We start from the raw sequence: 26,365 nt of genomic DNA, 5'->3' as shown, positions 1-26,365 counted from the left end.
ATGCTTCTTTGTTTGATTAATTTGAATATTTCTATACATGAATGCAATTTTTCTACACAATTCTCAGGTACTAATAAAATTGAGAATGGAAATGGGGAATATGTCAAAGAGACAACAACCTGACCATAGAGCAGACAACAGCAGAAGGTCACCAACAGAACTTCAATGCAGTGAGAAATTCCCGCACCCGGAGGCGTCCTTCAGCTGGCCCCTAAACAAATATATATACTAGTTCAGTGATAATGAACGCCATACTTAACTCCAAATTGTACACAAGAAACTAAAAGTTAAAATAATACAAGACTAACAAAGGCCAGAGGCTTCTGACTTTGGACAGGCACAAAAATGCATTGGGGTTCAACATGTTTGTAAGATCTCAACCCTCCCCCTATACCTCTAGCCAAAGTAGAAAAGTAAATGCATATATATAATGAACACAATCAATTCCTATTTAATGAGCAGCTTGACAATTGTAATGTTTAACAGCTTTTCAAACCTGTCTGACACCTAACTCCCCTTAGCCACCAATCTGTCAACATTTTGTACGACTAATTCACTTTCACCATTCTCTTGTTATTTTAACACAACATTGATGGAAGTTCCCTTTTGATTTTGAAATTGTTTGGCTTCATCATTACCCACTAACAGGAGTTTAGTTGTAAATTTCTGTTTCATTTGGTCTCATGACTGTGGAGAGTTGTCTCATTGGCAATCACACCACATTTTTTTATATTTTTTTATATTCAACCATCAAGTTAAGGCAGTTTTTGACATATTGAGCACTTACTCCTGTATGCCTGGATTGATTTCCTAAAAACTTGACTTGATTGTTTAAAAAATTGATAAAAAGGGAGCTCATTTACAAAATTTTTATATTCTGGTTTGTCGTTCCCAAGTTATTGGACTTTTCACAAACTGAATAAAATTGAGATTGGAAATGGGGAATGTATCAAAGAGCAGAAAACAGCAAAAAAAATCCCACTCTACTTTTGGAACTACTGGTTTATACAGAAATGATAAAAATTGCAAATATAATCATGATTGCTCAATAGGAGAATGTAACCTCACTCATTTTCATTGAAACTTGAAATCATAGCCAGTTGGTGAGATGGGCTGATTTGTTGTAGAACTAAAATATGAATATGACTAAAATTTATTTGATAAATTGATGATGAAATACTCAATAAAATATTTTTACTATGTTTACAATTATCTATCTCTTGACCTTTCTCGTCTCCTTGGTGATGAATTACTTATGTCCCTTGACCTTTCTTGTCTCCTTGGTGGAGAATAACTCCTGTCCCTTGACCTTTCTTGTCTCCTTGGTGGTGAATTACTTCTGTCTCTTGGCCTTTCTCTTCTCCTTGGTGGAGAATTACTTATGTCTCTTGACCTTTCTGGTCTCCTTGGTGGAGAATTACTTTTGTCTCTTGACCTTTCTGGTCTCCTTGGTGGAGAATTACTTTTGTCTCTTGACCTTGCTGGTCTCCTTGGTGGTGAATTACTTATGTCTCTTCCTTTATTAAACGATCTGTTATTTGGAGACCTGCTCCTATCTCTTCTATAGTCTCTAGAATTGTCTCCCCTGTTATACGACTGTTTGTTATTGTAATTACTATCATTCTCACTATATCTACCTGGATTATTTCTGTTAGAGCCATTTTGAAAGTCTGAGTGGTATTTGTCTTTAGATTCATATCTATTGTTATACCTATTTCCATATGTCTCAAAATCTCTGTTAGATTTTTTTGAATCATTGTCTAAAGAATGTTTTTGCGGTCCTCTATTCTGTTCCTTGTTATAAGATTTCTCATAATCTATATCATGTTTTTCTTTTTTAATTTTTACTGTATCTTCTTCATTATCACTGTCACTTGAAGACTCTGATTTTTTATGTTTCTTTTTCTTTTCTTTTTTCTTCTTTTTTGACTTCTTTTCTGAAATGAATGCAAGTTATTTTAGATTCAAACTAGTGTACATAAAATTGAGAATGGAAATTGAGAATGTGTTAAAGAGACAACAACCCGATCATAGAAAAAACAACAGCAGAAGGTCACCAACAGGTCTTCAATATAGCGAGAAATTCCCACACCCGGAGACGTCCAATAGCTGGCCATGCCAACATTTTCAGGGAGTAAAACAGTTTTTAAGGTGGATTTGACCTATAAGAACATGATGTTAAGACCTGTTTATTATTGAAAACTATTGGACAATATGAATAAAAGGGTTCCCCATTAAAATTGAACCAGTCATAACATTATATTCTTATTTTACAATCTCCTTTGTTGAAATAAAATGTGAGACCAGGGGCAATTAATTTGCCACAAACTAAAACAATCAAGGTTGGATACCGTTCCTTTCAAAATATTAAGCACCATCCTTAGAAGTGTAGAACATGTATGAATTTTATGCATTCCTATAATCGACAAAAGTAAACATGTTTTTTCTTCAAAAATACTTAGTAAGAATCAGAACAAATACAGAAGTAACACAGAACGCCATCACGAGTTGGTTGACTGTTATGGAATAACCGTTTCACAAATGATATTGGATATGTTCGGATATCATTATTTAGTCCTGGTATCTATGATGAGTTTATTCCTTACGTCCTAAACACAATCCTCTTCCCTTTCATGAATGAGACCTACCGAATTAGACTATTTATCGGATTTGTTATCACATAAGCAACACGACGGGTGCCACATGTGGAACAGGATCTGCTTACCCTTCCGGAGCACCTGAAATCACCCCTAGTTTTTGGTGAAGTTCGTGTTGTTTATTCTTAAGTTTTCTATGTAGTGTCATGTGTACTATTGCTTGTCTGTTTGTCTTTTTCATTTTTAGCCATGGCGTTGTCAGTTTGTTTTAGATTTATGAGTTTGACTGTCCCTTTGGTATCTTTCGTCCCTCTTTTATAAACAATGCATTGTCATCAAATACATACTTGGATCTACCTAAGCTTAATATAGAACTTATAGATCAGTTTTGAAAGTTTTCCGTTAAATAAGTTTTAATTCATTACACATGCACACAATACTATATAGTGATAATATATACATTCTGTGGATCTGTTTACATCTTTATATAAAAGTGTTAAGTTATGATCAGTTTAAATATAGTTTTGATATTTAACTAAAATTATTTAGGTTTGAGATAAAAGTTTCAAAATATCTATTCAATATCTTATTTTCTGGTTGACAGGACATTGTCTGTCTGTCACATTCCATGACTAAAAGTATTGAGTTACAAGAAGGTAGAAAGTTTGGTTTAAGGTACCGGTAGTTGGTGGTAATGTCCACTTTAAAATTTTTGTCAGAGATACCAGGCTAATAACTTTTAAGAAATTTTTACCCAGATTTCAATGTCAACTTAACATGGAAAAGTGGAGCATATCCTTTGAACTTGTCTTTACCTTTTTTAACTTTTTTCATAGGTACGACAAAATTGTCTTCCTCTTTCTCACTATGGTCTGACTGAGGTAACTGGGGTGCACATCCTTCTGATCTCATCTGTTTTGTAATATCATCCTCATCTCCAAACTCCTTAGGCTGCTTATAATTCTCCACATGGTCAACTCGCAGTGTCCTTCCAAGCACCTTTTATAAGATTTTTCTCATCAGTAACATTCCATATAATTTGATGATTATTTACAATTTTTTTTTTAATTTAAGGCTTTCATTATGACATATAAAACGTTCTCCTGGAATAATGATTTGAGCAGCTGTCCTACTACTGATCCTAAAGTACTAATATGCATTTAGCATTTGGAAATTGAACATAATTACAATATGTCCAATATATTTTCAACAACCAAATAAATAATTTTGTAAGTAGCTGTCCTTCTTTTCTTGTTAAAGCACTAATATGAAACAAGCATTTGTACATTGAATATGGGTCTGATTTTTTTCAACAACTGACAGGCCATATTTCATAATTTGCTGTCATATCTGTTTTGCATTTTATTCCGCCAACAAAATTTTCCCAATGAAATCTCATCCATTTCTTTACTGAAGTGGTTTGAGTTCCTAAACTTTCAATCAGACATAATGCACTTCAGTGACTTCACTGTTACTCTGCATATTCATAAACATCAAATAAATCCTTGCTTACAATTTCATTGTATTGTTGTTGGATTAACATGTGACCTGTACTTGATTACAACTTTCTTTAATACCCTTCTGTTTAAAATTAATGACTTTTTCCTGGGTTTGATATATGTTTGTCATTATTGATTCAACTTGCTGTAAGCATACCTTTGCTCCATTTAAATTGTCTACTGCTAAGATAGTGCTTCTCTGATCCTCATAACACAGGAATCCATATCCCTTGATCTTTCCAGTCTTTTTATCTCTTACTATATTGATATTAACAATTTCTCCATACCTTCAATACAAAATTTAACTACATTAATCAGAAATATACATATCTTCCACAATAAATACATTAAATGTAAATCATAATAAATTGTAAAATGTTCCCACTGTTTCACATGTCAAAATAAGAACAACATATTAAAGATTGATTTGTATGAATGAAAAAAGAAACAAATGATAAATTTTACCATTGCTGTAATTTTGATTTTAGGCTATATCATGTACATGTATATGGTTAGTATAAAACTTCATGTGAAAAGTTTTTAAATACTTGAAGTTTCAATACATTATATGTTATTTAAAAAGAAGTCTTGATAATGAACTGGAGGCTCCACTGGTATTTTTGCATATATTTGCACATACACATTTTTCTTCAAACATGATAAAGCAATAACTTACTGTGAGAAAACACATATAACATCTCCCTCAGTTAAATCATAGGGTAAATTACTGTGAGAAAACACATATAACATCTCCCTCAGTCAAATCATAGAGTAAATTACTGTGAGAAAACACATATAACATCTCCCTCAGTCAAATCATAGGGTAACTAACTGTGAGAAAACACATATAACATCTCCCTCAGTCAAATCATAGGGTAACTTACTGTGAGAAAACACATATAACATCTCCCTCAGTCAAATCATAGGGTAACTTACTGTGAGAAAACACATATAACATCTCCCTCAGTCAAATTATAGGGTAACTTACTGTGAGAAAACACATATAACATCTCCCTCAGTCAAATCATAGGGTAACTTACTGTGAGAAAACACATATAACATCTCCCTCAGTCAAATCATAGGGTAACTTACTGTGAGAAAACACATATATAACATCTCCCTCAGTCAAATCATAGGGTAACTTACTGTGAGAAAACACATATAACATCTCCCTCAGTCAAATCATAAGGTAATCCACCAACAAAAATCCAAGCACTTTCTTTATATTTATCATGCCAGGATTTCTTTCCCACAAGACCTAGTTCAAGCTCTTTTTCGTTGATCTTCTGTAAATTTTTCACATTTCTGAAGAAGAAAAAAAATAACAAATAAATGTTTATTTTGTTACAAATTGTATTGCTTTTCCATCTTTGAGCAGATTTATAACCTTGTAAAAATTTCACCTAGCTGTATTACATTGAGCAATTTGGTCTGAGGGTTAAGTTTTAATTTTGGCAACACTCTATTTATAGGTATGAACTTTTCAAACCTTTAGTCTTTAACTTAAGTTGATTGTCATAGAAAAATAGCTTACACTTGATGACCTTGGGACAAATTAATTGAACAAACATCTGTGCTTATTTACATGTAGTAATGACCAAGTACTGAACCTTGAACAATGATATAAAAATCATTTGAAAAGTACATGTAGCATACCTTTATTTTCTTCAGTTATATCACTTCTTTAAGGGGGCTCCTGGGTATAAATCAACTTTTTTTTCTAATATAGGATTTGGCTATATTTTTTTATAAATGACCTTAATCATATACTTAAAAGAAAAATGAAATAACAAAATGGGGTCACCTTTCATTTAAGCTCACATTCTGCTTCCGGAAGAAGTATACATTTTTGTTAATGTTCTTTTTTTCTGTTGAACTAATAGGAGAAATAAAGGTAATATCGAAATAAAAAAATAACCTAATTACAGAAATCGCTTAAATTTCACAATTATTTAGTTTTCATGTAGGTACAGCTTATTTGAAAACAATAATAAAAAATTTAGGTCACCAATGATTTAAAAAAGATATTTCAAATTTAATGCCAAAAAATGGCATTTTTGCACCAAAGGGTGATAATTTGGAGCTTTTCCAATGATATTAACATTTTAAAAGTCATCTAGGGCCAAACCAAATCAATTTTTGGGGTTGATTTTTGTACCATATCATAAAGTAATAACTAATAGTGTAATGAATAAAATTTGTAATGAAAAAATAAAGGTTTCATTTTTTGCTGAAATTTTTGTACCCACGATTTTTGTACCCACGAGCCACCTTAATATCATTTCTTTCAAATATCCCCTATTATTTCAACCAAGGGTCCAGAAACAGTCATGTTTGCCAGACATGACCGAATCTGAAATCGATATGTTCTAAACGATAGATTTGTATTTTGGACAATTTTATATCTTCACAGAAATAATTACGGTCATTTTGTTAAGATCAGGTTTCTTAAAAATTAAGACTGAGGTACATCTTTATCATTTGAACTACCACACAGACACATGCCATGGCCTGTGGTAGGCTATTTTTGTTTTTTGCTTTGACGCCTTTGCAGGAAATTGTGAAAGCAAAATTAAATAGCCCTGCAAGATGTCAAAATTCTTTGGATAAGGCCTGTACCTGTCGAATATATTTTTTGGATTCTGTGTGTTGCCAGAATTTGTACAAAACTGTTTCCGACACCACAGTATCCTAATAATTAGTATGATGATAGGTAGTCCAAATAATTATGACGTCTGGCAAGGCTATTTTAATGCCAGACGTCATAATTATTTGGACTAGATGATAGGTAGCTGTGGAACCGTATCTCTAAGGTCCTTATGATATTTTTGGAAAATTTGCCAACCGGTATCTTCGGTTCCGCAGCTTAATCATAGACATTGAATGAAGTTAGACATGGGCATGGGATAGGGAATGTTTTATAGTTTTAGTTCAACTTCAAGTATAAACTGTTAAATTGTTGTGAAAAATAAAAATCGTGTTCCATTCTTATAATTTAAGCATAATATTTACGTTAGAGGATTCATTTCCAATTGCAAGCTAATCAATATTTCTTTTACATAGAGTTGCTAAAACTTGCTCAAACAGCGAACGACAACGAAACCACAGAAATTATTTTTGCTTTCTTTACCGTTTTCAGCCCTTCTTAAAGAAGAGTCCAGCAGTCATTTTCGTCCCAAAAGACATTCGCCACAATACTCCGTCATGTCACCTAACTCATACTCAACCTTTATAAACGACAGTTTTTTCCTGGTTTTCACATTTGTTGTACATTTTTCGACAGTTTTTTTTAATTCCAGAAAGATGTATAGTGAAAAAAATGTATTTGGCCCTCAGATTTAAAACTATCGTGTAAATTTGGCCCAAAAAAACAGTCGCCCCAACTTCGTCTCATCATCAAACCATAGATGTAATACCCATCTATGATCAAACAAACACTTACTCGGTATAAACAGAGACATATTTTACATGTTTATGGTATAAAATGATGAAGCCTTCGTATTTTTGGTTTCATCATCTAAATCTATAAAGTTTGTTTATTTATTCTTATTTTTGTGCATTTAGTTGAAAGTTTAAAAAAATCATTATGTAAATCTAAATATGGTTCAAATTTATAGTGAGATTCAACAAACAAAACAACTATATACAGTACACAAATTAATATTTTTTGATATTCTAACATATCAGAAACTTCTCGTTTTTCCAAATTTTGTTACATTCAATTTGAAATATAAAAAGTTTTTAGATTTATATTTAATTTTGATAATGTTTAAGCAAGGATTTGTATAGTCACTTTTTTTCTTTGAATACTTGAAAACATGTAATTATCATAGGTTTTTAATTATCGAATGCTTTGCAAAGTTTGAAATATGATTTAACCAGTTTGGTAAAGGGATTCATATTCCGACTTTCTCATATAGAGCCGCCGGACCCATATTTTACAAATATTCTGATACTAGTAGTCTATTAAAGAAATAATTCATGGGGGCTTGAATATATCGTTATTTTACCACGGGTGGGCCCTTTATGACAAATATTTTACCCTGAGCGATAGCGAGGTGTAAAATATCGGCATAAAGGGACAACCCGTGGTAAAATCTAGATATATTCAAGCCCCCGTGAATTATTTCGTTTCTAATAGGACAAATACGGCATTTTTTTTGGATCGAAGCGCTCTAGGTGGAGGCCATTATTTGCTGTTCCCATAATTTTACGCACTTTTAGATTGGCGTAAAAGAACAGAGCAAACAGAATAAGTGACATGCTCAAACTATTCACAAAACTTATTCAGATAGATTTGGATGAATTTAAATGATAATTTACTTATATGTCTTCTATGTATAAAAAAAAATGGGCTTATACCACATTTTAGCATCGTTTATATACGTTTCCTTGTTGTGATGATTTTCGGTATCAAAAGCGTGTATTTTCCCGTAAAATACTTTAATTATAACGTCATCATTCTATGACGTCGGGTACTTCATTCATAAAAATAAATATGAAGTGGGAGTACGATCGGAACAGCCAATGCAATATATTCATATTTTACCACGGGTGTGTACTCAAAGCGTTTGAAGGACCTCATGTTAGAATTATCTTTATACAACGGATGTCTGAAGGCCATCAGCTGATCATTTGGAATGAATAATTTACAAAATCATTTAAATAGGAGAGGCTGTTTGAATCAAGTGTTCTTTGCCTGATCTGTGGTCGCTTTTAATAAATTTGGATAACAAAGTCTTTTGAGCACGCTTTGGGGAAAGGGGGGGGGGGGGTATGAGAAAATGACAAATAAACTACTAATACAAAACTCATTCAGTAAAACTTTCGGCATAAATTGTATTGTTGTCAATTAAATGATTATCCAGAATATCTCACACAGACGATTATTCATCAAGTTCACACTCCACATTAGTTAAAAGATACATTTGCCTAGTCACTTTTGGCATATACAGTTCATAGTTCACGCTAGCAAAAACGAGACATTCATCTAGTTTTGGAATATACAGCTAGACCCAACATCAGCTAAAAGAGGCAATTTTAAAGTGTTGGAATATACAGCTCACACTCAACATTGCTAAACAGAGACATTTATTTATAGTGGTGGAATATACACTCGCACTCCACATAAGCTTGAAAGAGACATTTATCTTGTGATGGAATATACTACCAGCTTACACTTTATACCGATACTTGTTTGCTTGAAAGAGACATTTACCAAGTGGTGGAATATACACTGCTCGCACTCCACATCAAGTTAGCTTGAAAGAGACATTTATCTAGTGATGGAATATATAGCTTACACTCCACATTATCAAAAAAAGACACCCATTAATGAAGTGGTGGAATATACACCTAGCATCACATAAAAGCTTTTAAATTTTTTATCTAGTTGATGGAATATACAGGTCACACTCCACATTAGCTAATGAGACATGTATCTATAGTGGTGGGATATACAGAAAATAAGACATTTATCTAGTTGTGGAGTATACTTATATAGCACTCTTCATTAGCTAAAAAAAGAGACGTGGAGAAACACTAATTCAAATTTAACAGCTCTATTTTAAGGTCTACTTTTGATCCTAGCTGATAATAAAGACTTCGACGGTAACTCCAGACAAATCAGAGCATTTTTTTTTCTATAACCACTTATACAATTGTGATTGAAGATATCAACCGACATACGATACTTTTAAGCAAACAAAAGTATTTAAGATGAGATAACAGAATCAAAGTTTACATTGATAATATGTATAATATATAGTAAATTTTAGAAAGGTGTAGAGCACAAATTTACGAGATCATATATGTATGTTAGAGGCCATCGCAATGGCTGAAAGATTGAAACAATTTAGAGAAATTGGGAAGAAAATAGTCGCAGTCTGCCGAAACTACAAGTTAGTGTTACCTTCTATAAAATCATTAGTATACGTCTGTCACACAGGCACTTGTCTCAGAAAAAAATGTCCTATATACCTTATTATAACAGATTCCCCCCTCCCCCCTATATACCTTATTATAATAGAAAGCAATTCCTATATACGTATATAGGAATTTGTTTTCTGAGACAAGTGCCTGTGGTCTGTCAGTTATTTGATCCCACTCCACAGGTGAGACAAAGGACCATGAATAACCATACAGTTACATGTAGTTGCTATTAAATTTCTCATATTTGGTCCACTTTATTCTGATGCAAAAAATATTTTTTCATATGTTTTATAAATTTCAAATGAACAGAATCGGATGAACGAATATCTAGAAGATAACATTTTTAGACCACACCAGAGATCACTTGAGGGAGTGATAAAAGAAAAAATCACCTGCAGAAAGCAGAACTTAACGTACCTGTTTGAAGGTGTTTGAAGCGAAAAAAAAATGGGAAATATAGCTTTGAAACCAAACTTACACATAATATATTTAAGAAATTGATGTCCATATTAAGATTATCAGAACCAACAAGTAACCAAGTAACAGTAAACGATTTATTGGACTAAATCTGTGAGAATATTTGAAAGGTAAATAAAATGCATACACTTTTTTTTAGACTTATCTTGTATACTAGTATTAAGTTTGATTTTACAGAGGTCTTACTGCTGCCCAAGGGATACCCAATCCGAAGACTCCAAGCTTGTTTGCAAAGCCAACAACTGCATACATCACAGAAGGACAATCAATTCGTGTATGTAATTTTTTTTAAACTACAATAACCACAACAACTCTTTCATTAATAGCGCCAACGATGGTTTTTAATCATCATACGTTAAATGGTTGGGTAGAAAAAAAGCGGAAAATTTAAATTTTCGTGAACTTATTAATTAATTTAAAATTTTTATATTTAGTGAAGACTTAATTTGTTATATATTATCAATGTGGTGCAGGGGACACTACTTCGGAACAGTATATTTTGGGCTTTTTAGGTGCGAGTGGAAGTGACATGCTGGTCAGATGGAACTCTGTATATATATATATATATATATATATAAAAAGATGTGGTATGATTGCCAATGAGACAATGAACAAAGTCCATACCGCATAGCTATAAAAGGCCCCGATATGACAATGTAAAACAATTCAAACGAGAACACTAACGGCCATGTTTATATATAAAAAAAATGAGCGAAAAACAAATATGTAACACATAAACAAACGACAACCACTAAATTTCAGGCTCCTGACTTGGGACAGACACATACATAAATAATGTGGCGGGGTTAAACATGTTAGCGGGATCCCAACCTCCCTTACAACAGTACAACATAAGAACGAACTATATAAATCTGTTGAAAAAGGCTTAACTCATCAGATGGACAAAAATACAAGTGGACGTGGCCAGGTATTTGTACATCCTGACAACAAAAAAGACACTGGGAAACAGACCTGAGAGTTATCTGACAGCTAGTTCAAAGCCGCTAACAACTAATAAAACAAATCATGCATCTAAATCTAAATTATTAATCCGCACACATCCAACATCCAATGGATTAAGTGTAAAGACGTCATAAACAGTCGGAGAAAAACACGACCTTCTGCAATGTTTATATTATCAACATAATATGCACTTGGCTGTAAACTAATATTCTCTTTTTCTACAGATTCCTGAAGGATGTAATTTATTGTACCATGAAGTTGAACTAGGAGTTGTCATAAAGCAGAAATGTTCCAACATCGCTGTCTCAGATGTCGATGCTTACATTGGTGGATTTGTTCTGGCTCTAGATATGACCGCTAAAGACTTCCACAACGAGGCCAAAGCTAATTCTCGACCATGGTTTCTTAGCAAAGGTTTTGACACTTCCTGCCCAGTTAGCGACTTTATTGAAAAAGAAAAAGTTCCAAATTATCAAGATGTAAGATTATGGTTAAAAGTAGATGGTGTTATAAAACAGGACGATAGTACCTCTGACATGATATTCTCTGTCCCAGAAGTCATTTCTTACATCAGTAAATATATAACTTTAGAGGAAGGAGATGTTGTTTTGACAGGAACACCTGATGGTCAAGGACCAGTGACAGACGGACAAATCGTGGAAGCAGGACTCGCAGATATAGTGTCAATGAAGTTTTCTGTTGCAAAATGAGTATGTATTTATTTCAGACATTTATAATCTATGTATACTTGCAAAAAAAATGTTAAATATCAAAATAATTACATGTTGCATGATTTGAAACTAACATCCATAGACCGAAAGGACTGAGACATACTACCTACCTAAGTCTACCTAAGTGTTTCCAAACGCAGGAGATCAGTTTGCTCCTCTATATTTGGCTCTGGTTCATCGTCACTAACTACACTTGTGCTAGGTAAAATGGTACTACATGGATTTCAACGATAATCTCCATTGAACATAAGTCACAGACTGCCTTCAACTATGATCAAAACCTTTACCATTGGCATATAGTAATCAAAATAAGACCACGGTATAACACAATGCATATAGGACTTTATTAAGATTGATCGATTGTGTAATAATCACTTCAGAATAACTGCGCAAAGAAGAACAGTCGAGCCGAAGTTCATTCGTAGAGATTTTGTCTTTCCAAGACTTATATTTTTCAGTTTTTCAGTTAAAGATTAGCATGACGAAAAATATAACACCTTCTTTGCAAAGAAAAAGATGATGTTCATATGTCCAATGGAGATTATCGTTGAAATCCATGTAGTACCATTTTACCTCGAAAGCTAAAAATCAAAAACATACGCATCATAAGAAATAAACCTTTTTTTTCTAAAGAAAACTCAGAGTTTGTTATTGTTTCCTATATTTTGTTAAAAATAAAGAAATAGAAATAAAAATATCCCAGTTTTTTTATATAGTAGATCTACTTCACATAGTACACAATTGAAAACCAAAAGTACTTGAATTTTTCTTCTATTAACAAAAAGATTATAATAACTTAACTAAACCTCTTTATTTCAATCGAAAAGTATCTAGTGTCCATGCATGGTCTTTTGGGAAGACAGAGAGTGCAAATTTAATTACACAAAAGGTGAATAACCGAATAGTTGGCTCCTGGAACATTCACAAGTATTTTATATACTAAGTCCTCTGTATTTAAGGACATAAATAAACGAATACAGATCAGCAAAATTATTTATGCATATTTCAAATGTTAACGATCTGCCTCCTAGTTACACTCGTCATCCTAAATAGGTGCAGCTTTGTGAAGCTCTTGTCAACTTCTTACTCGTAGACTGAATTCGGTAGATACAATCTAAGGAAGACCAAGATTTTCGAATATGTTTCCATGGATGAATCCAAGTTCTGGAAGAAAGCAAAATCCAAGGTAAGAAAAGAACAGCCAGACAAATATAACATGACTAAGCAAGGAGCTGAAGCTACATATTATTTGAAGTTTTTCGAAAAATATTTGTTACGAATTTTAGAGGCATAGATTGTTTGGAAAATGATGAGCAAAATAAGAAAAACTGCTCGAAATCAAGTTATTGATATGAAAAAGACACCCATGGAATCTTCAAAGCACATCAAATGATTGAAATGGTAAATAAAAACTAATTTGCATCAACACTCATCAAAATAATAAATAAATAGTAAGTGAGGACAACACAACTATCAGTTTTTAAAAGAATGACGTTTTTAAAATCAGAGTGAATGTAAAATACCAGTACGATAGATCAAATAGATACTATTGATGTCACAAAGTTGAGATATGTATGCAGCATCTATGCACCCCAAACCAAGCAGTATGAAAATTTGATCGGTTGGTGTTTAATAGATATAAGGAGATGTGGTATGAGTGCCAATGAGACAACTCTCCGTTCAAGTCACAATTTATAAAAGTAAACCATGTTTGGTCAAAGTACGGTTAACGTAGCTCAGCATTGTTGGTTATTTTGTGGCGGACAGCTTTCAGAAGAAAGGAAAGTGAAAAGACAGGTGAAAACCACCGATTATTCGACAGGCAAAGTGACAATCCTAGTTAATTTAGATTGGAGTCGAAAGTACCTGCCACGAGCGGGATAGGAACTCTTAACCCCATTGTTGTAAACTAGTGATACAGTTGTTTGACTTCTTAGAACACATGGCCACCGTCTGAGGACCTCATCGTGAAAAAAGAGACGTTGTGATGAGAATCAGAGTTTTTTCGAACTTAATAAGAATAAAGGTGTGAGTAAGTTATACTTCCTTAACACAAGTCATTACATGTCCCATTACTCGGGACATTTGTTTTGTTGTACATGTAGAAGGCATACACGAACAAATCCGTTTGAAAACAACCACGCCCAATTGAGGACATTTACTCCAAAGATATAAAATAAGAAGTGACAAATTACACTTTACTCGAGATCAACCTTGCGAAAACTTTGTTGGACCCTATTATAATTATTGTATCTATTATAAATGCACACCACTAGACTTCATGTAATCTGTTGATATAGGAACTTGTTCTTTCAGAATTTTTTTAATTGTATTGCACGTACTTATTTTTGTCGTCTTCCGTGTCAATAATAAAGTTCTTAATTAGCGTTTTGTAGGTTCCACTGTATTCCTTTTGCTCTTCCTCTAACTAATATAAAAAAAAAAGGTGCAAGTTCTGACTTCTTGTTGAACGATATAGGGCCTGTATCAAATCAGGATCTTGATAAGGATTTTGTTAGGGTATATCTTCAAGTTTTCTCCTTTAAAAATTGGTGTAGATGCTGGACGTATCGTCCTCGAGGGTATCACCAGACAAGAAGTCAAGACCTTCGGTTTTGACATGAATATCAATTATATGGTTGGTTTTTTTTAATTTCCTGTTACAAAACTTTGAATTTTTGGAAAAACTAAGGATTTTCTTATCCCACGAATAGATGACCTCAGCCGTATTTGACCCATCTTTTTGGAATTTTGGGTACTCAATGCTCTTCAACATTGTACTTGTTTGGCTTTATAACTATTTTGATCTGAGCATCACTGATGAGTCTTATGTAGACGAAACACGCATCTGGCGTACTAAATTATAATCCTGGTACCATTGATAACTATTAGTATGTGAAATACTTTGCTGTTGCTAAATTACTGTCTCATTAACAATCATTCCCCCCTCTTACAACCTTTGGCTACAGTGACTAACGCACTAAAGGCACAAAATTAAAAAAACAAAAAAAACCCAAAGCAACTCTATATGAAATATATTAAAACAAAACATGAATAGACAGATATGGTGACATGCCAGCAAAAGCGGAAACAAAACTGGCACTAGTCTTAACAGTGCCATGTGTTACATATTTTTTTTCTTTATTTTGTTTACATAAATAAGGTCATTAGTTTTCTCGTTTGAATTGTTTTACAGTCATATCGTGGCCTTTTATAGCTGACTATGCGGTATGTGCATTGTTGAAGGCCGTACGTTGACCTATAGCTTTTAATTTATGTGTCATTTTGGTCTCTTGAGTTGTCTCATTGGCAATCATACCACATCTTCTTTTTTTATATGTACTTGGAATGTAATTTAACCAAGATTGACTTTCTAAAGAATTAAAGATTACAAGTTATATATTTGTTCGCAGTCTATTCTAACTTTGGTAGATTTGAAGCTTGACTCCGATTGAATTATTAGCTGCTATATATGTCGAATACTCAAATTCAAATTCAAATTCAAATTCAAAGTTTTATTGCCATATAAACTTTACAGTTTGTGACATATAACAACAACAAAAACAAATAAAGACAATAACTAAGTAATTCAATATATATATATACAAATACTGTTGCGTTTCGATCGTTTTGCATTATTCCACATCATCTTTTACTCCTAATCAACAATATATTAGTTGAACACATATATTAGCATTTTTCTTAGTTTAAGTATGCTCTCAATTGAACAAATTTAATTTAATTTACCAGGTTTTTTTTATTTTGTTTTCTAGTATCTACTGACTGCTTCCTTACCAAGATTTTGTTAATGCAGATCATGCATATACCTTTAATAAAAACACCCGTTTTCATGTTAAAGTTATTTATTGCTTTTTTCTTAAATACAAAAATCTATTTATAATATTGACTTACACAACTGCGGAATAAATGATTTTACATTTTTACCTACAAACATTCATCGAAACAATTTAGTAATAACCTTCATTCCTACACACCTACATAAGTTTAACATACTTGGATACAACAGTGACTTTAATTCAATGCATTAAATATTTATTTTACAGCCCATTTAAGCGAGCATTTAAGTTTAAATCGCTACAACATTCATTCTTTATAGTGCATATGATGTTACTCAACTGTGTCCATGGTACGTTATTTCAATAGCTTCTGTTTTTATGTTATTCAATTTCTTGTGGTTTACTTTTAATATAAAACTACTCCATAGAAAATTTTGAAACACATATCTTTTAATGGATATTACTAAGCTACAAACATAAAGTACTCTCTTTTGATTCAGATGCTTAGTGATAAGAACATTTCTTAATAATTAAGACTGTCAGTACAACATGAGAACATATAAGCAGAGTGATACCAGTTTTCATTTATTTTTTTCTCTTATTGATGACGAAAAGTTATTTTACACTGTAAAAATGTTGCTGTGCTGTACACACAAAGAAGTTGTCAATGTGAATGTATCTATTGTCTACAATACGCTGAAAAAACTGTCCCGGATTTATTTTATTTCAATCGTTTTATGAATTTCTAACAGCGGTATACTACAGTGACCTACAATGGCCTTTATTAAACTATGTCGATTTCTTTGAAAAATAAAAGACAATAATTTAGATTTTAACAACTAAGGTTTCAGGTGATGGGTGTAAATTTCATGATAAAAACAATATTTCTGATGAAGGTATATATTTAGGTTTGTTTGTGTTTTTTCGCACTGAGCATAATTTTTTAAAGGTTCATTATATATCAAATAAGGTTCTTTTGTGTATTTTAGCACTAAGCGTTTTCAGATATATCTAGTTTTTTGTTTGTTGTATTAAATATAAGCGGGGATTTGGTCAAATTTGTCAAAGTAAGCTAAACAATATCGCTGATGTATAATTGACTTGCAAGCCAAAAACTTTCAATCAAACGAATCGGTCCTCATGTGACCTAAATTTTACTGACCATTTAGCTATAGATGAGTAACGCATAATCTAGACGTGTTCAGCTATTAAAAGAATGAAAATGTCTACATTGAAAGTGAAACAAGGGAGAACCATATAACTGACTGGTCTTACCCCCCCCCCCCCCCCCCAAAAAAAAAGTTTTATATAGGTAAAAAAGATGACTTACTGTATACCATATATTTGAACATTTTATAGGAATTCAAATAAAACTAGAAAAATATGTTCTATTATTATTACATAAAACAATACGATTGTGATACAAGCCTCGTTAAAAAATAGAAAAGGGATAAGTACTAAAATATTTAGAAACAAACATGAAATCCGCATGTTTCAAGGATCTTTCTTCAAAACATCGTACAAATGATATAACCCTTGTACATGTATATTGAGTAATCAAGATTAAACCGTTTTCAGGAATACATTTGTATTAAAACAATGCACATTTATTTAATATCACAGTAACTTTACATTAGTACTCTATTAACTATTCCATACTTTTTTTCAGATATGATACCAGTTACAAAAATTTCTATAATGATAAGGCCTGTAGAAGCTGCACATACAAACCCAACAACAAAAGTAATTACTTGTACAAAAGCTATGACCAACCCTACCAATACAAGACAACTACAAACGCCTTTGTAAGTCCTAGAACAACGACATTCCGATCACCATCATATTACCCGTCCACTCAACAAGCTTGGGAGTCGTACAGCTCCTCTGGTGGAGATGACTTTAATACTGGAGTAACTAACCTGAGTTACTCAAAGTCAGGGGGAGGTAATGACTATGGGATGAAGAGAACGATTAAGTTAGAGGACAAGGCTGAGCTACAACATCTAAATGATAGGTTGTCTGAATATATAAACAGAGTAAGACAGCTTTGGGAACAACGTGGACAGATCGATTCTTCGGCATTCCTCAAATCAACTAAAATATTGGAAGACGAAGTCTTAAAACTGAAGGACTTATATGAATACGAACTCGCAAACTTAAGGTACTGCTGATTAGTGCGATTCAAAGCATGTATTTCATACTTTAAAATATACGGGGGGGGGGGGGGGAACAAATCCAATTGACAAATATATATATTCCCATTTTTGTTGTTGTTTTACTATATTGCAAATGAAATTAAACTTAAATTTTTTGAATTTTATTGACGTTATAAATATTTGTTTCACTATTTCCTAAGAAAAAGGTAGAAGATAATGAGGAGGAGAGTAGAAACAAGGGCGTTTATACCATTTACATAGATAGCTTCTTGACGATCTAAAATCACTAACTTTGAAGATCTTTGAAATGACAAAAAAATAATCAATTCATTTTTTTTACTCAGGATCCTATTATGTTTTCTTTGCTAAAAATACCCATGTACAGAGAGAAATTGTTTAAAAAGCTCTAACGTAATATGTTGATTTTAATTTATCAAACTCGAATTATTAAAAAAAAAAATGGAAATTGATTTTAAAAAGTTAAACAGTTTCAATCCAACTGATGCAATGAGCATTACGTTAGATGTATGACTTTAATAATAACAGCTTGATTTAAGTTTAAATATTAATTGAGATATTTCAAAGCCATACATATACATATAGTATATAATTTAACGGATATTGAACCAGAACGAAATATAAACCTTTGAACATTTGGGTACAATTCAGTGAATTAATAATATATAAAGAAAGCCTGAGGTAATAGTAGTTAAAGCAAAATAACTTCCAACTTAATTCCACGATTCACTAAGAATCAATTTGATCTCCATGTTTCAAGAAAATTATCATTAGTTAAATTTACTTACAGAGGACAACTGCAAGGAAGTGTACAAGATAAACACAGTTTGGAACAACAGTATGGAAGCTTTATTCAAACCTCTAAGGATTTGGAAAAGAGGTAACACAACTGCATGATGACAAAAGAAAAACACATGCTTTTTTAATCACAAATCACTAAAGTGCCTTTCAGTAATGTCCATATAAAAAAGAAGATGTGGTATGATTGCCAATGAGACAACTATCCACAAAAGACCATAATGACACAAACATTAACAATTATAGGTCACCGTACGGCCTTCAACAATGAGCAAAGCCCATACCGCATATAGTCAGCTATAGGCCCCGATAAGACAATGTAGAACAATTCAAACCAGTTCCTTTCTCTCTCGTTCTTCAAACAAAAGGAAATAATTCAAACTGAAACAGATTTTTTTTAACCTCATGAACTTATGACCTCTTGTAATTCGGGAAAGGGTAGAGAAAAATGGTAATCCCTGGATTTCTCCTGCCATGCAGTGAAATCCTTGGTAAGGAGGAGCATTCATTTGGGTTTGGGGAATGTATAAAGTCGTAACCATGTTCGGTCGGAATGAAAATGTCAAACCCAATTTTCGATGCAGGGAAAGTGACATCTTCTATTTAACCGTTAAAACACTTTTAACAACTCTCAAAGAGTCCACAGTTTTTCTCTATAATTAATAACATACTACTAAGTAATAGCAAATGAATATTTGTCATTTGAGTTGAATGGATTATACAAAATATGTTTTTTTTAACGAATATGATATTATATTATTAAGTTAAAGAATCCATTGAAATAACAAAATAAATCTATTACTACAACAGATTAGCACTAGAAGTTGACAAGAACCGTGAGCTAGTTGGAAATGTCACTAGCTACCAGCAGACGATAAGCTGTCTAGAACAAGAAATAGCTAAACTCCGATCGGCACCACAACCACTGGATGAAGGTCCAAGTCTTAGGAAAGAGATAGCAGATCTAAGGAGGGATAGGGAAGATTTCAAAGGAAGGTAATAATAAAGTTAGGTTATCTCTAAGAGTACAAATGTCAAATGAAGGTGGTACCTAACACTGTAGGGAGATAGCAATGTAAATTCAGATAAACGTTTTGATAACGTTGCGTTGTAAAGGGAATAAGTAGCTTCTCACAGATCAAAATTGGTGTTTGTCAAAGTGCTATATAACCAGTGTAATTTTTCTGACAAAACGGTTGGTTCAAAATTTTTGAAATTTTTATATTTTTGTTACAGGGTCAAAGTAAATACGTTGTCAAAATTCTATCAAAATTAAACGAGCCAAATTAATTTTAATGAAAGTGTTAGGTACCACCTTAATTTAAGTGTAATTTTCCTTTCAAAACCATCAGAACAATGCTTGGGGAAACAATTAAAAATCAAACGGCACCAAATTTCACCACTTTTACAGATAGTACTAGGATTTGTTTTCTATATTTCAAAGTTGTACCTTGATTTGTTTAAGGATGTTTGCTTCTCTGTTTAAAAATAACAAGCTTTTCAAAAGACTGTTATGAATTGATAGTATATAGATAAAGAAAAAATAAAAGCAGAAAAATTTGGAGGGTCTGTGTGCTTGTTTTCGAGATATAAGCCATAGAAAATTTGGCGGGAAATAATTCTCTCTAGATTTTTCATACATTTAACATAGACACTTTTCTGTTTCAAAAACTATGAAAAAATAACAAGGATTTTATAAGATTTTGAAATATGGCTCTTTGAACTTTATGTAACAAAATTATGAATAGAAAAGAAGGGGTTAATGGGCAAATTTTTGAATGGCAATACATGGATAAAACAAGAGGATTCCGAAAATCTGGCAAAAATTCAAAAAGAAGATAGCAAACATCCTTAAGAAAATAACCCCCTTTGTTTGCTTTAGAATACATTTTATTAAAATTGCATCAGAAAAGCAACATGTTTTAGCTAAGTTAGCACATTGGTCTTTCATATTCTAGTTGTTGCTTGTGTTGACTATGCTTCCTGTTTGTTTGTTAATTTCTTTTTCTGACTGTTCTACGTTACACTTTCACATTGAAATAAAAGGTCACTTTTTTGTAAGAGCGGTGTTCGACAGTCCATTTATATTTTAACAGGCGGATAATTTGACAATGTGGAAAAGAAAACAAGTGTTACAGTATTTGTCTATTTTTTTAAGGTCTTGTGGTTTTTTTTTTGTGTTTTTTAAATTAATATTTTAATATTTGACCACCCTGAGCTACTTATGATTAACCCTTTGTCTCATTAACTTCGTTATTATCTAAGTTTAGTTTAGGCAGAGACATATAATACAATTGTATTATATGTCTCTGGTTTAGGGCAAAACATAATTGGTGTATATTGAAATGTATCAGATGCTAATATATATTACACACAATTTTCTTTTTAGATGGGAAAGAGAACTACAAACTAGAAAAGACGTAGAGGAAGCCTTTGCTGCTTCAACAAAAAAATACGAATTTGACAACAACGTCCTTAGACAGCATGTCGCTGATCTAAAACAACGATTAGAGGCTACAACCGCTAATATACTGTCACTGGAGACACGTATCCGTCAACTGAGTAAGACTGATACAAATATCCCAGACATCCTCAGACAAGTAAGACATGCAGCGGAAGACGAGTTGAAGAAACATCAGTCGGACATTGAATCTAGATATGGTAAAAGCGTAAGTTTGTATACAAAGTATCCTTCCCTTAATATTTTTTTAAACACCTCTCCGCTAAAATCTACAATATGCATCGGAAAGGAAGGAAGGCAATAAAAACCCATGTATGTGAAAAGTTTGAGTAAGATACAGTATATAACTATCTTTCAATATCATGAAACGATATAATTTTTTTTGCAGATTTCTGTATTGAAATCCCAGATGGAGAACGACGCCGACACTATCGGACGATTGGAAAAGGAAAAGTCTTATGCTATGGGCAGTGTCGGAGATTTTAAAGCTAAAATTGCTGCCTTAGAATCACAAGTAAGATTTTTACATAATAAAAGTAAACCTGTAGGTTAAAAAATATTGCCGAAAGAGTATCTTAGTTATTATTTTAAACACAGAACAGTTGTATGTGTTATACATTTTTGGGGGTATCTGTCTTGTATGCTATTATAACTTCTACGTGAGATGTGTTTGCCCCGAGTTCATTCGACTATCTTGTAAAAACATACTAACAACAATATGCTTGACCCGAAATTGATACTGTTAAGTTTAATTCCAGTTTTTGTCCTACTAGTTTAAAAACAACAACACCGGTGTAATAATATGTGTCCCAATGTTGTAATGTTTGTCCCGATGTTGTAATGTTTGTCCCGATGTTATTGTTAAATCTGGATTCCTTCCAACAATAGTTATTTAAAAAAAAAATCTTGTATCTCGACCATGGAAGTCATAAATACAATCAGATTATCAGAATTAATACCAATAAACATAAAACATCTTCTTCAGTTTTTCCCTCTATCTCTCTCTCTATTTTTTATAAATTTCTTCTGAAACTTCCAGTCAGTACATAAAATCACAACGGATCAATATTATATGCAACCAGTGCGCAAAACACGCAATTCTGATAAAGGATCTAATTTCTTTTAGGTAGGTGCAATGGCACAACAAAAACAGTCATTAGAAGCTTTATTGGCACAAGAAAGGTCAAGGGCATTTGGACAAATTCAAGAGATGGAGAAAAGATTTAAAGAGATTCAACATGTACTGTTTGTTAAGTTAGAAGAAGCAAAGGTTTCCAAGGATTCCTATATACCACTTAAAGCAGAAATTGAAGCGATGAAAATGTTATTGGCAGAAGAAGAAAGAAGGTATAATGTATTAAACATGAAATAGACTATGAGGGACAACTGGAACCGTTTAGAAATAAAACCATGCATGTGAATTACACATCAAGTACATTGGAGAAAAAATTACAATAACGAAATTATCTGTTTTGGCTTGTTGCTGTTTTGAATGGGTTAGAACGGACTCATTACATGTACCTAATTCCAAGGAATATGCCGTGTATGTTACTAGCATACATGCGATATAAATCTAATTATTCAGAATTTACATTTGTCAATAGATCAAAAAAAAAAATTGTGTCTCTTTAATATCTATTTCATAACTGTTTTTTTGTTCTGTTGTTTGTCTTTTTGTCGTTTATAACGTGGCGTTTTCAATATTGTCAGTGTTCTTCGAACATTAATTTTGATTGTCCCTTTGGCATCTTCCACTTCGTTTTTATGCTGTATTTTCATTTCACATTATTTTTTCGTTTCAGATTAAGTGCACCAATAAATTACGAAAGCACTGTATCAAATGTGGTTAGTTACAGCCCAGCAATGACACGAACACACGTGGCTAGTTACGCTCCTGCAATGACGAGTACAAAAGTGGCTAGCTACCACCCCGGAATGACACGTTCTCAAACGATGAGTTACACCCCTGCAGTGTCACGTGCACAAGCGTCTAGCTACAGCATCCCTGCAGTTACACGTACTTATGTAGGAACCGGTGGACATAAAAATACCTATCACCAAGCATCCTACAGACCTGGGTACTGCAGACGCTATCACAACAAATATAGATGTAAGTTTTTTTGTTCTTATTACAAGATACAGTCGAAGTGTTCTTTATTCTACTAAACGAATAATGTATATAAATAAAGGCAACAGTAGTATACTGGTGTTCGAAAGTCATACTTCGATTGAGAGAAAAGAAATACGGGTTACAAACCAAAATCAAGGGAAACACATCAACTGTAAGAGGAAAATAAAGGAAGAACAATAACTTTAAACATTGAAATAGAAACTAAGTAACCGACGAATTAATAAACTCTATTTTATGCCCCACCTACGATAGTAGAGGGGGCATTATGTTTTCTGGTCTGTGCGTCTTTTCGTCCGTCTGTTCGTCGTACCGTCCGTCCGTCCGTCCGTTCGTCCCACTGCAGATTAAAGTTTTTGGTCAAGGTAGTTTTTGATGAAGCTTAAGTCCAATCAACTTGAAACTTAGTACACATGTTCCTTATGATATGATCTTTCTTATTTTTAAAACCAAATTAGACTTTTGATCCCATTGTCATGGTCCACTGAACATAGAAATCAGAAGTGTGACTTTCGGTTCAAGTTTTTTGTCAAGGTAATTTTCGATGAAGTTAAAGTCCAATCAACTTGAGACTTAGTACACATGTTCCCTTTTGGTTGATCTGTTAACTTTTAAGGCCAAATTAGATTTTTCACCCAATTTCACGGTCCATTGAACATGGAAAATGATAACGCGAGTGGGGCATCCGTGTACTTTGGACACATTCTTGTTTACTATGATGTCGAAACAATAACATTTTTGATGAACTAAGTGATACATGTGGATCCACATGTCTTATATAAGAAGATGTGGTATGAGTGCGAATGAGATAACTCTCCATCCAAGTCACAATTTGTGAAAGAAAAAACATTTAATTTATATGTCAAAGTACGGTCTTCAACACGGAGCCTTGGTTCACACCGAACAGCAACCTATAAAAGGCCACACAAGTTGCTATAGTGTCAAGTCATCCACAAGTCTAGTACAAAAACAGATGATCATACATTGCTACTTTTTATTGTATGGTATATTGACTGTGAAGAAGATCAATTGTTCTTTAACAATTTAACAGTCATCGAAGACGAATGATAACATTTCAACATTAATCCACAAACAAATAATTAATGCATTCAAATTCATTTTGCACATGATTTGTTCTTTTCACAGATTGAGAAGAATGCATATTAAACAGTGAGAAATCGAGCGAAACTTCACAGCACCAAATTAATTGTATAGATGTAAATGAATACATGAACTTCCTGACATGCAATGTAGAGCTTCTTCTTAACAGACTTATCTTTTCTTTTAAATTCAAAAAACAGTTATGTAAGAGTAGTAAATATGACATAAATTATTGTAATCCGTCCAACTATATGAATTGACTTATCTTATGATTAGATGATATAAATGTAATGCTTTAGAAAATAATTGGTATTCTTTCATTCTGTGTTCACTTTTATATGCCATTAACATTCAAATTGCATCCCTAAAAATGGCATGACTGTCAATATTATATAATACCACTTGCTTCGTGGCTAGTGCTTCTGTAAATATACTACTACTATAATTAGTCGGTTAACTTGTAAACATTTGGTATTGCACTACAAACAGTAATATGATCAGAAAACGTGATGTGAATTGTAAATCAGCATAATGACCAATTGAGTTGCTTTCAAATTGATATCAACTGTGCATAATGATATCTCAAACATATATCACATTTTACGATACTATCCTTATAGCTTCTAGTTAAAACTACTAGTAAAAATAACTTAGTTCATAATCATTCTTAGGGTATCATAAAAAGGAAATATTTAAAAAAAATATGACACAAATCAACTCTATAACACAAATACACGAAATCGTCATTTAGAGATTCACCAGTAGTTTACCCAAATTGGTGGTTGATAAAATTGGCCATAAGATTTTGATGACACTACTGATCAGGCCAGAATACTACAAATTTCACATAGAAAAAGGTGTGGTATTACTTTTAATACCAAAACTTTTGGAACTTTGACTCCATAAGTATATGTTTTTGTGTGTTGTGACGTTAGTTTTTGCTGAAAGGAGTATGTTCAGTAAGACCCCTTTTTGGTCCCAAAATATAGCAGTTTTACAAAATCGTTTAAATGTAAACTTTTAGCTTTTTATTGGAAAGTAGAATACTTCTGCTACATAAATATGGACTGTTTTGGACAATACAATGCACAAATATCTGGTACTAGCATCATTAAGTCATGCTAAATTACTGAAATCTTCACAATTTTAACATTTTAATAACTTTCAGTCGGTTTCCGTCTCAAAATAAAATGGCTGCATGTGTGTTCATTCTAGTAATATTCATATGTAAGTTGTATTTGATGATAATACATCACACATATAAAGGTTGAGAGTGACACGGATGCGGCCACTTTCATTTTTGACAAAAACCATCTGAAAATTGACATATTATTGCATATTTGATAGATTTTTTTCATATTCCAGCTTGAATTAGAGCGTCTGTAATATAATCAGGTCAAATCTTTCACATAAACTAATTGAATTGACGGAAGTAGACGCTTGTGTGTTTGAAAAGTGTCCCAAATCTTTCATAAGAGGAATAATTTGAGACCAAATCGGCTCTTACCGCACCTACTCATTTTCAATAAACTCAACAGCAGGTTTATTTGTAATATCGCCAGTGGCAACTTTTTATCACAGAACATTTGTGATCCATGGTTGCGGCCAAGGTTGTCCTCAAATTTTTAGGTTCCAAAAATGCACAAATCATCGTATGTTGACAAGATATCCAAATTGTGTTGATTTTGAAGTCAAGAATGTGCTCTTA

The 26,365-nt window shown here is 32.7% G+C and overlaps 3 protein-coding genes across 3 annotated transcripts; 2 read left to right on the top strand and 1 right to left on the bottom strand.

Annotated features, from left to right (window-relative positions):
• Nucleotides 1-1,141: 1,141 nt before the first annotated feature.
• On the bottom strand, nucleotides 1,142-7,235 carry LOC134712554 (RNA-binding motif protein, X-linked 2-like). Its single transcript, XM_063574237.1, has 5 exons — nucleotides 7,109-7,235; nucleotides 5,243-5,401; nucleotides 4,254-4,383; nucleotides 3,413-3,596; nucleotides 1,142-1,937 (listed from the first exon to the last, which is right to left on the bottom strand). Exons 1-5 carry the CDS (start codon nucleotides 7,120-7,122, stop codon nucleotides 1,210-1,212), a joined length of 1,215 nt encoding a protein of 404 aa, XP_063430307.1. The 5' UTR covers nucleotides 7,123-7,235; the 3' UTR covers nucleotides 1,142-1,209.
• A 2,627-nt stretch (nucleotides 7,236-9,862) lies between these two features.
• Nucleotides 9,863-12,183, top strand: LOC134709756 (acylpyruvase FAHD1, mitochondrial-like). Its single transcript, XM_063569905.1, has 3 exons — nucleotides 9,863-9,996; nucleotides 10,682-10,778; nucleotides 11,692-12,183. The coding sequence occupies exons 1-3, from the start codon at nucleotides 9,911-9,913 to the stop codon at nucleotides 12,175-12,177; spliced, it is 669 nt and encodes a 222-aa protein (XP_063425975.1). The 5' UTR covers nucleotides 9,863-9,910; the 3' UTR covers nucleotides 12,178-12,183.
• Nucleotides 12,184-13,254: 1,071 nt separating this feature from the next.
• On the top strand, nucleotides 13,255-24,921 carry LOC134709755 (lamin-A-like). The gene is made up of 9 exons (XM_063569904.1): nucleotides 13,255-13,384; nucleotides 17,665-18,156; nucleotides 18,960-19,049; nucleotides 19,778-19,963; nucleotides 21,357-21,636; nucleotides 21,817-21,942; nucleotides 22,555-22,775; nucleotides 23,231-23,538; nucleotides 24,703-24,921. Exons 1-9 carry the CDS (start codon nucleotides 13,338-13,340, stop codon nucleotides 24,705-24,707), a joined length of 1,755 nt encoding a protein of 584 aa, XP_063425974.1. The 5' UTR covers nucleotides 13,255-13,337; the 3' UTR covers nucleotides 24,708-24,921.
• The last annotated feature ends 1,444 nt before the right edge of the window (nucleotides 24,922-26,365 follow it).

Source organism: Mytilus trossulus, chromosome 3, assembly GCF_036588685.1.
Source record: "Mytilus trossulus isolate FHL-02 chromosome 3, PNRI_Mtr1.1.1.hap1, whole genome shotgun sequence".
Lineage (NCBI taxonomy): Eukaryota > Metazoa > Mollusca > Bivalvia > Mytilida > Mytilidae > Mytilus > Mytilus trossulus.
The sequence above is the reverse complement of the archived record's forward strand: the minus strand, read 5'-3'. Positions and strand labels throughout refer to the sequence as shown.

What these genes read in the sequence shown, in the direction of transcription:
- LOC134709756 (XM_063569905.1), top strand. Translation starts at nt 9,911, where the DNA reads ATGTTAGAGGCCATCGCAATGGCTGAAAGATTGAAACAATTTAGAGAA. An exon ending in GCAGTCTGCCGAAACTACAA is followed by an intron (nt 9,997 to 10,681) that starts GTTAGTGTTACC and finishes TTGATTTTACAG; the next exon opens with AGGTCTTACTGCTGCCCAAG. An exon ending in CAGAAGGACAATCAATTCGT is followed by an intron (nt 10,779 to 11,691) that starts GTATGTAATTTT and finishes CTTTTTCTACAG; the next exon opens with ATTCCTGAAGGATGTAATTT.
- LOC134712554 (XM_063574237.1), bottom strand. An exon ending in GTTATATGTGTTTTCTCACA is followed by an intron (nt 4,384 to 5,242) that starts GTAAGTTACCCT and finishes TTTGTATTGAAG; the next exon opens with GTATGGAGAAATTGTTAATA. An exon ending in TATGAAAAAAGTTAAAAAAG is followed by an intron (nt 1,938 to 3,412) that starts GTAAAGACAAGT and finishes CATTCATTTCAG; the next exon opens with AAAAGAAGTCAAAAAAGAAG.
- LOC134709755 (XM_063569904.1), top strand. Translation starts at nt 13,338, where the DNA reads ATGTTTCCATGGATGAATCCAAGTTCTGGAAGAAAGCAAAATCCAAG. An exon ending in TACGAACTCGCAAACTTAAG is followed by an intron (nt 18,157 to 18,959) that starts GTACTGCTGATT and finishes ATTTACTTACAG; the next exon opens with AGGACAACTGCAAGGAAGTG. An exon ending in TCTAAGGATTTGGAAAAGAG is followed by an intron (nt 19,050 to 19,777) that starts GTAACACAACTG and finishes TTACTACAACAG; the next exon opens with ATTAGCACTAGAAGTTGACA.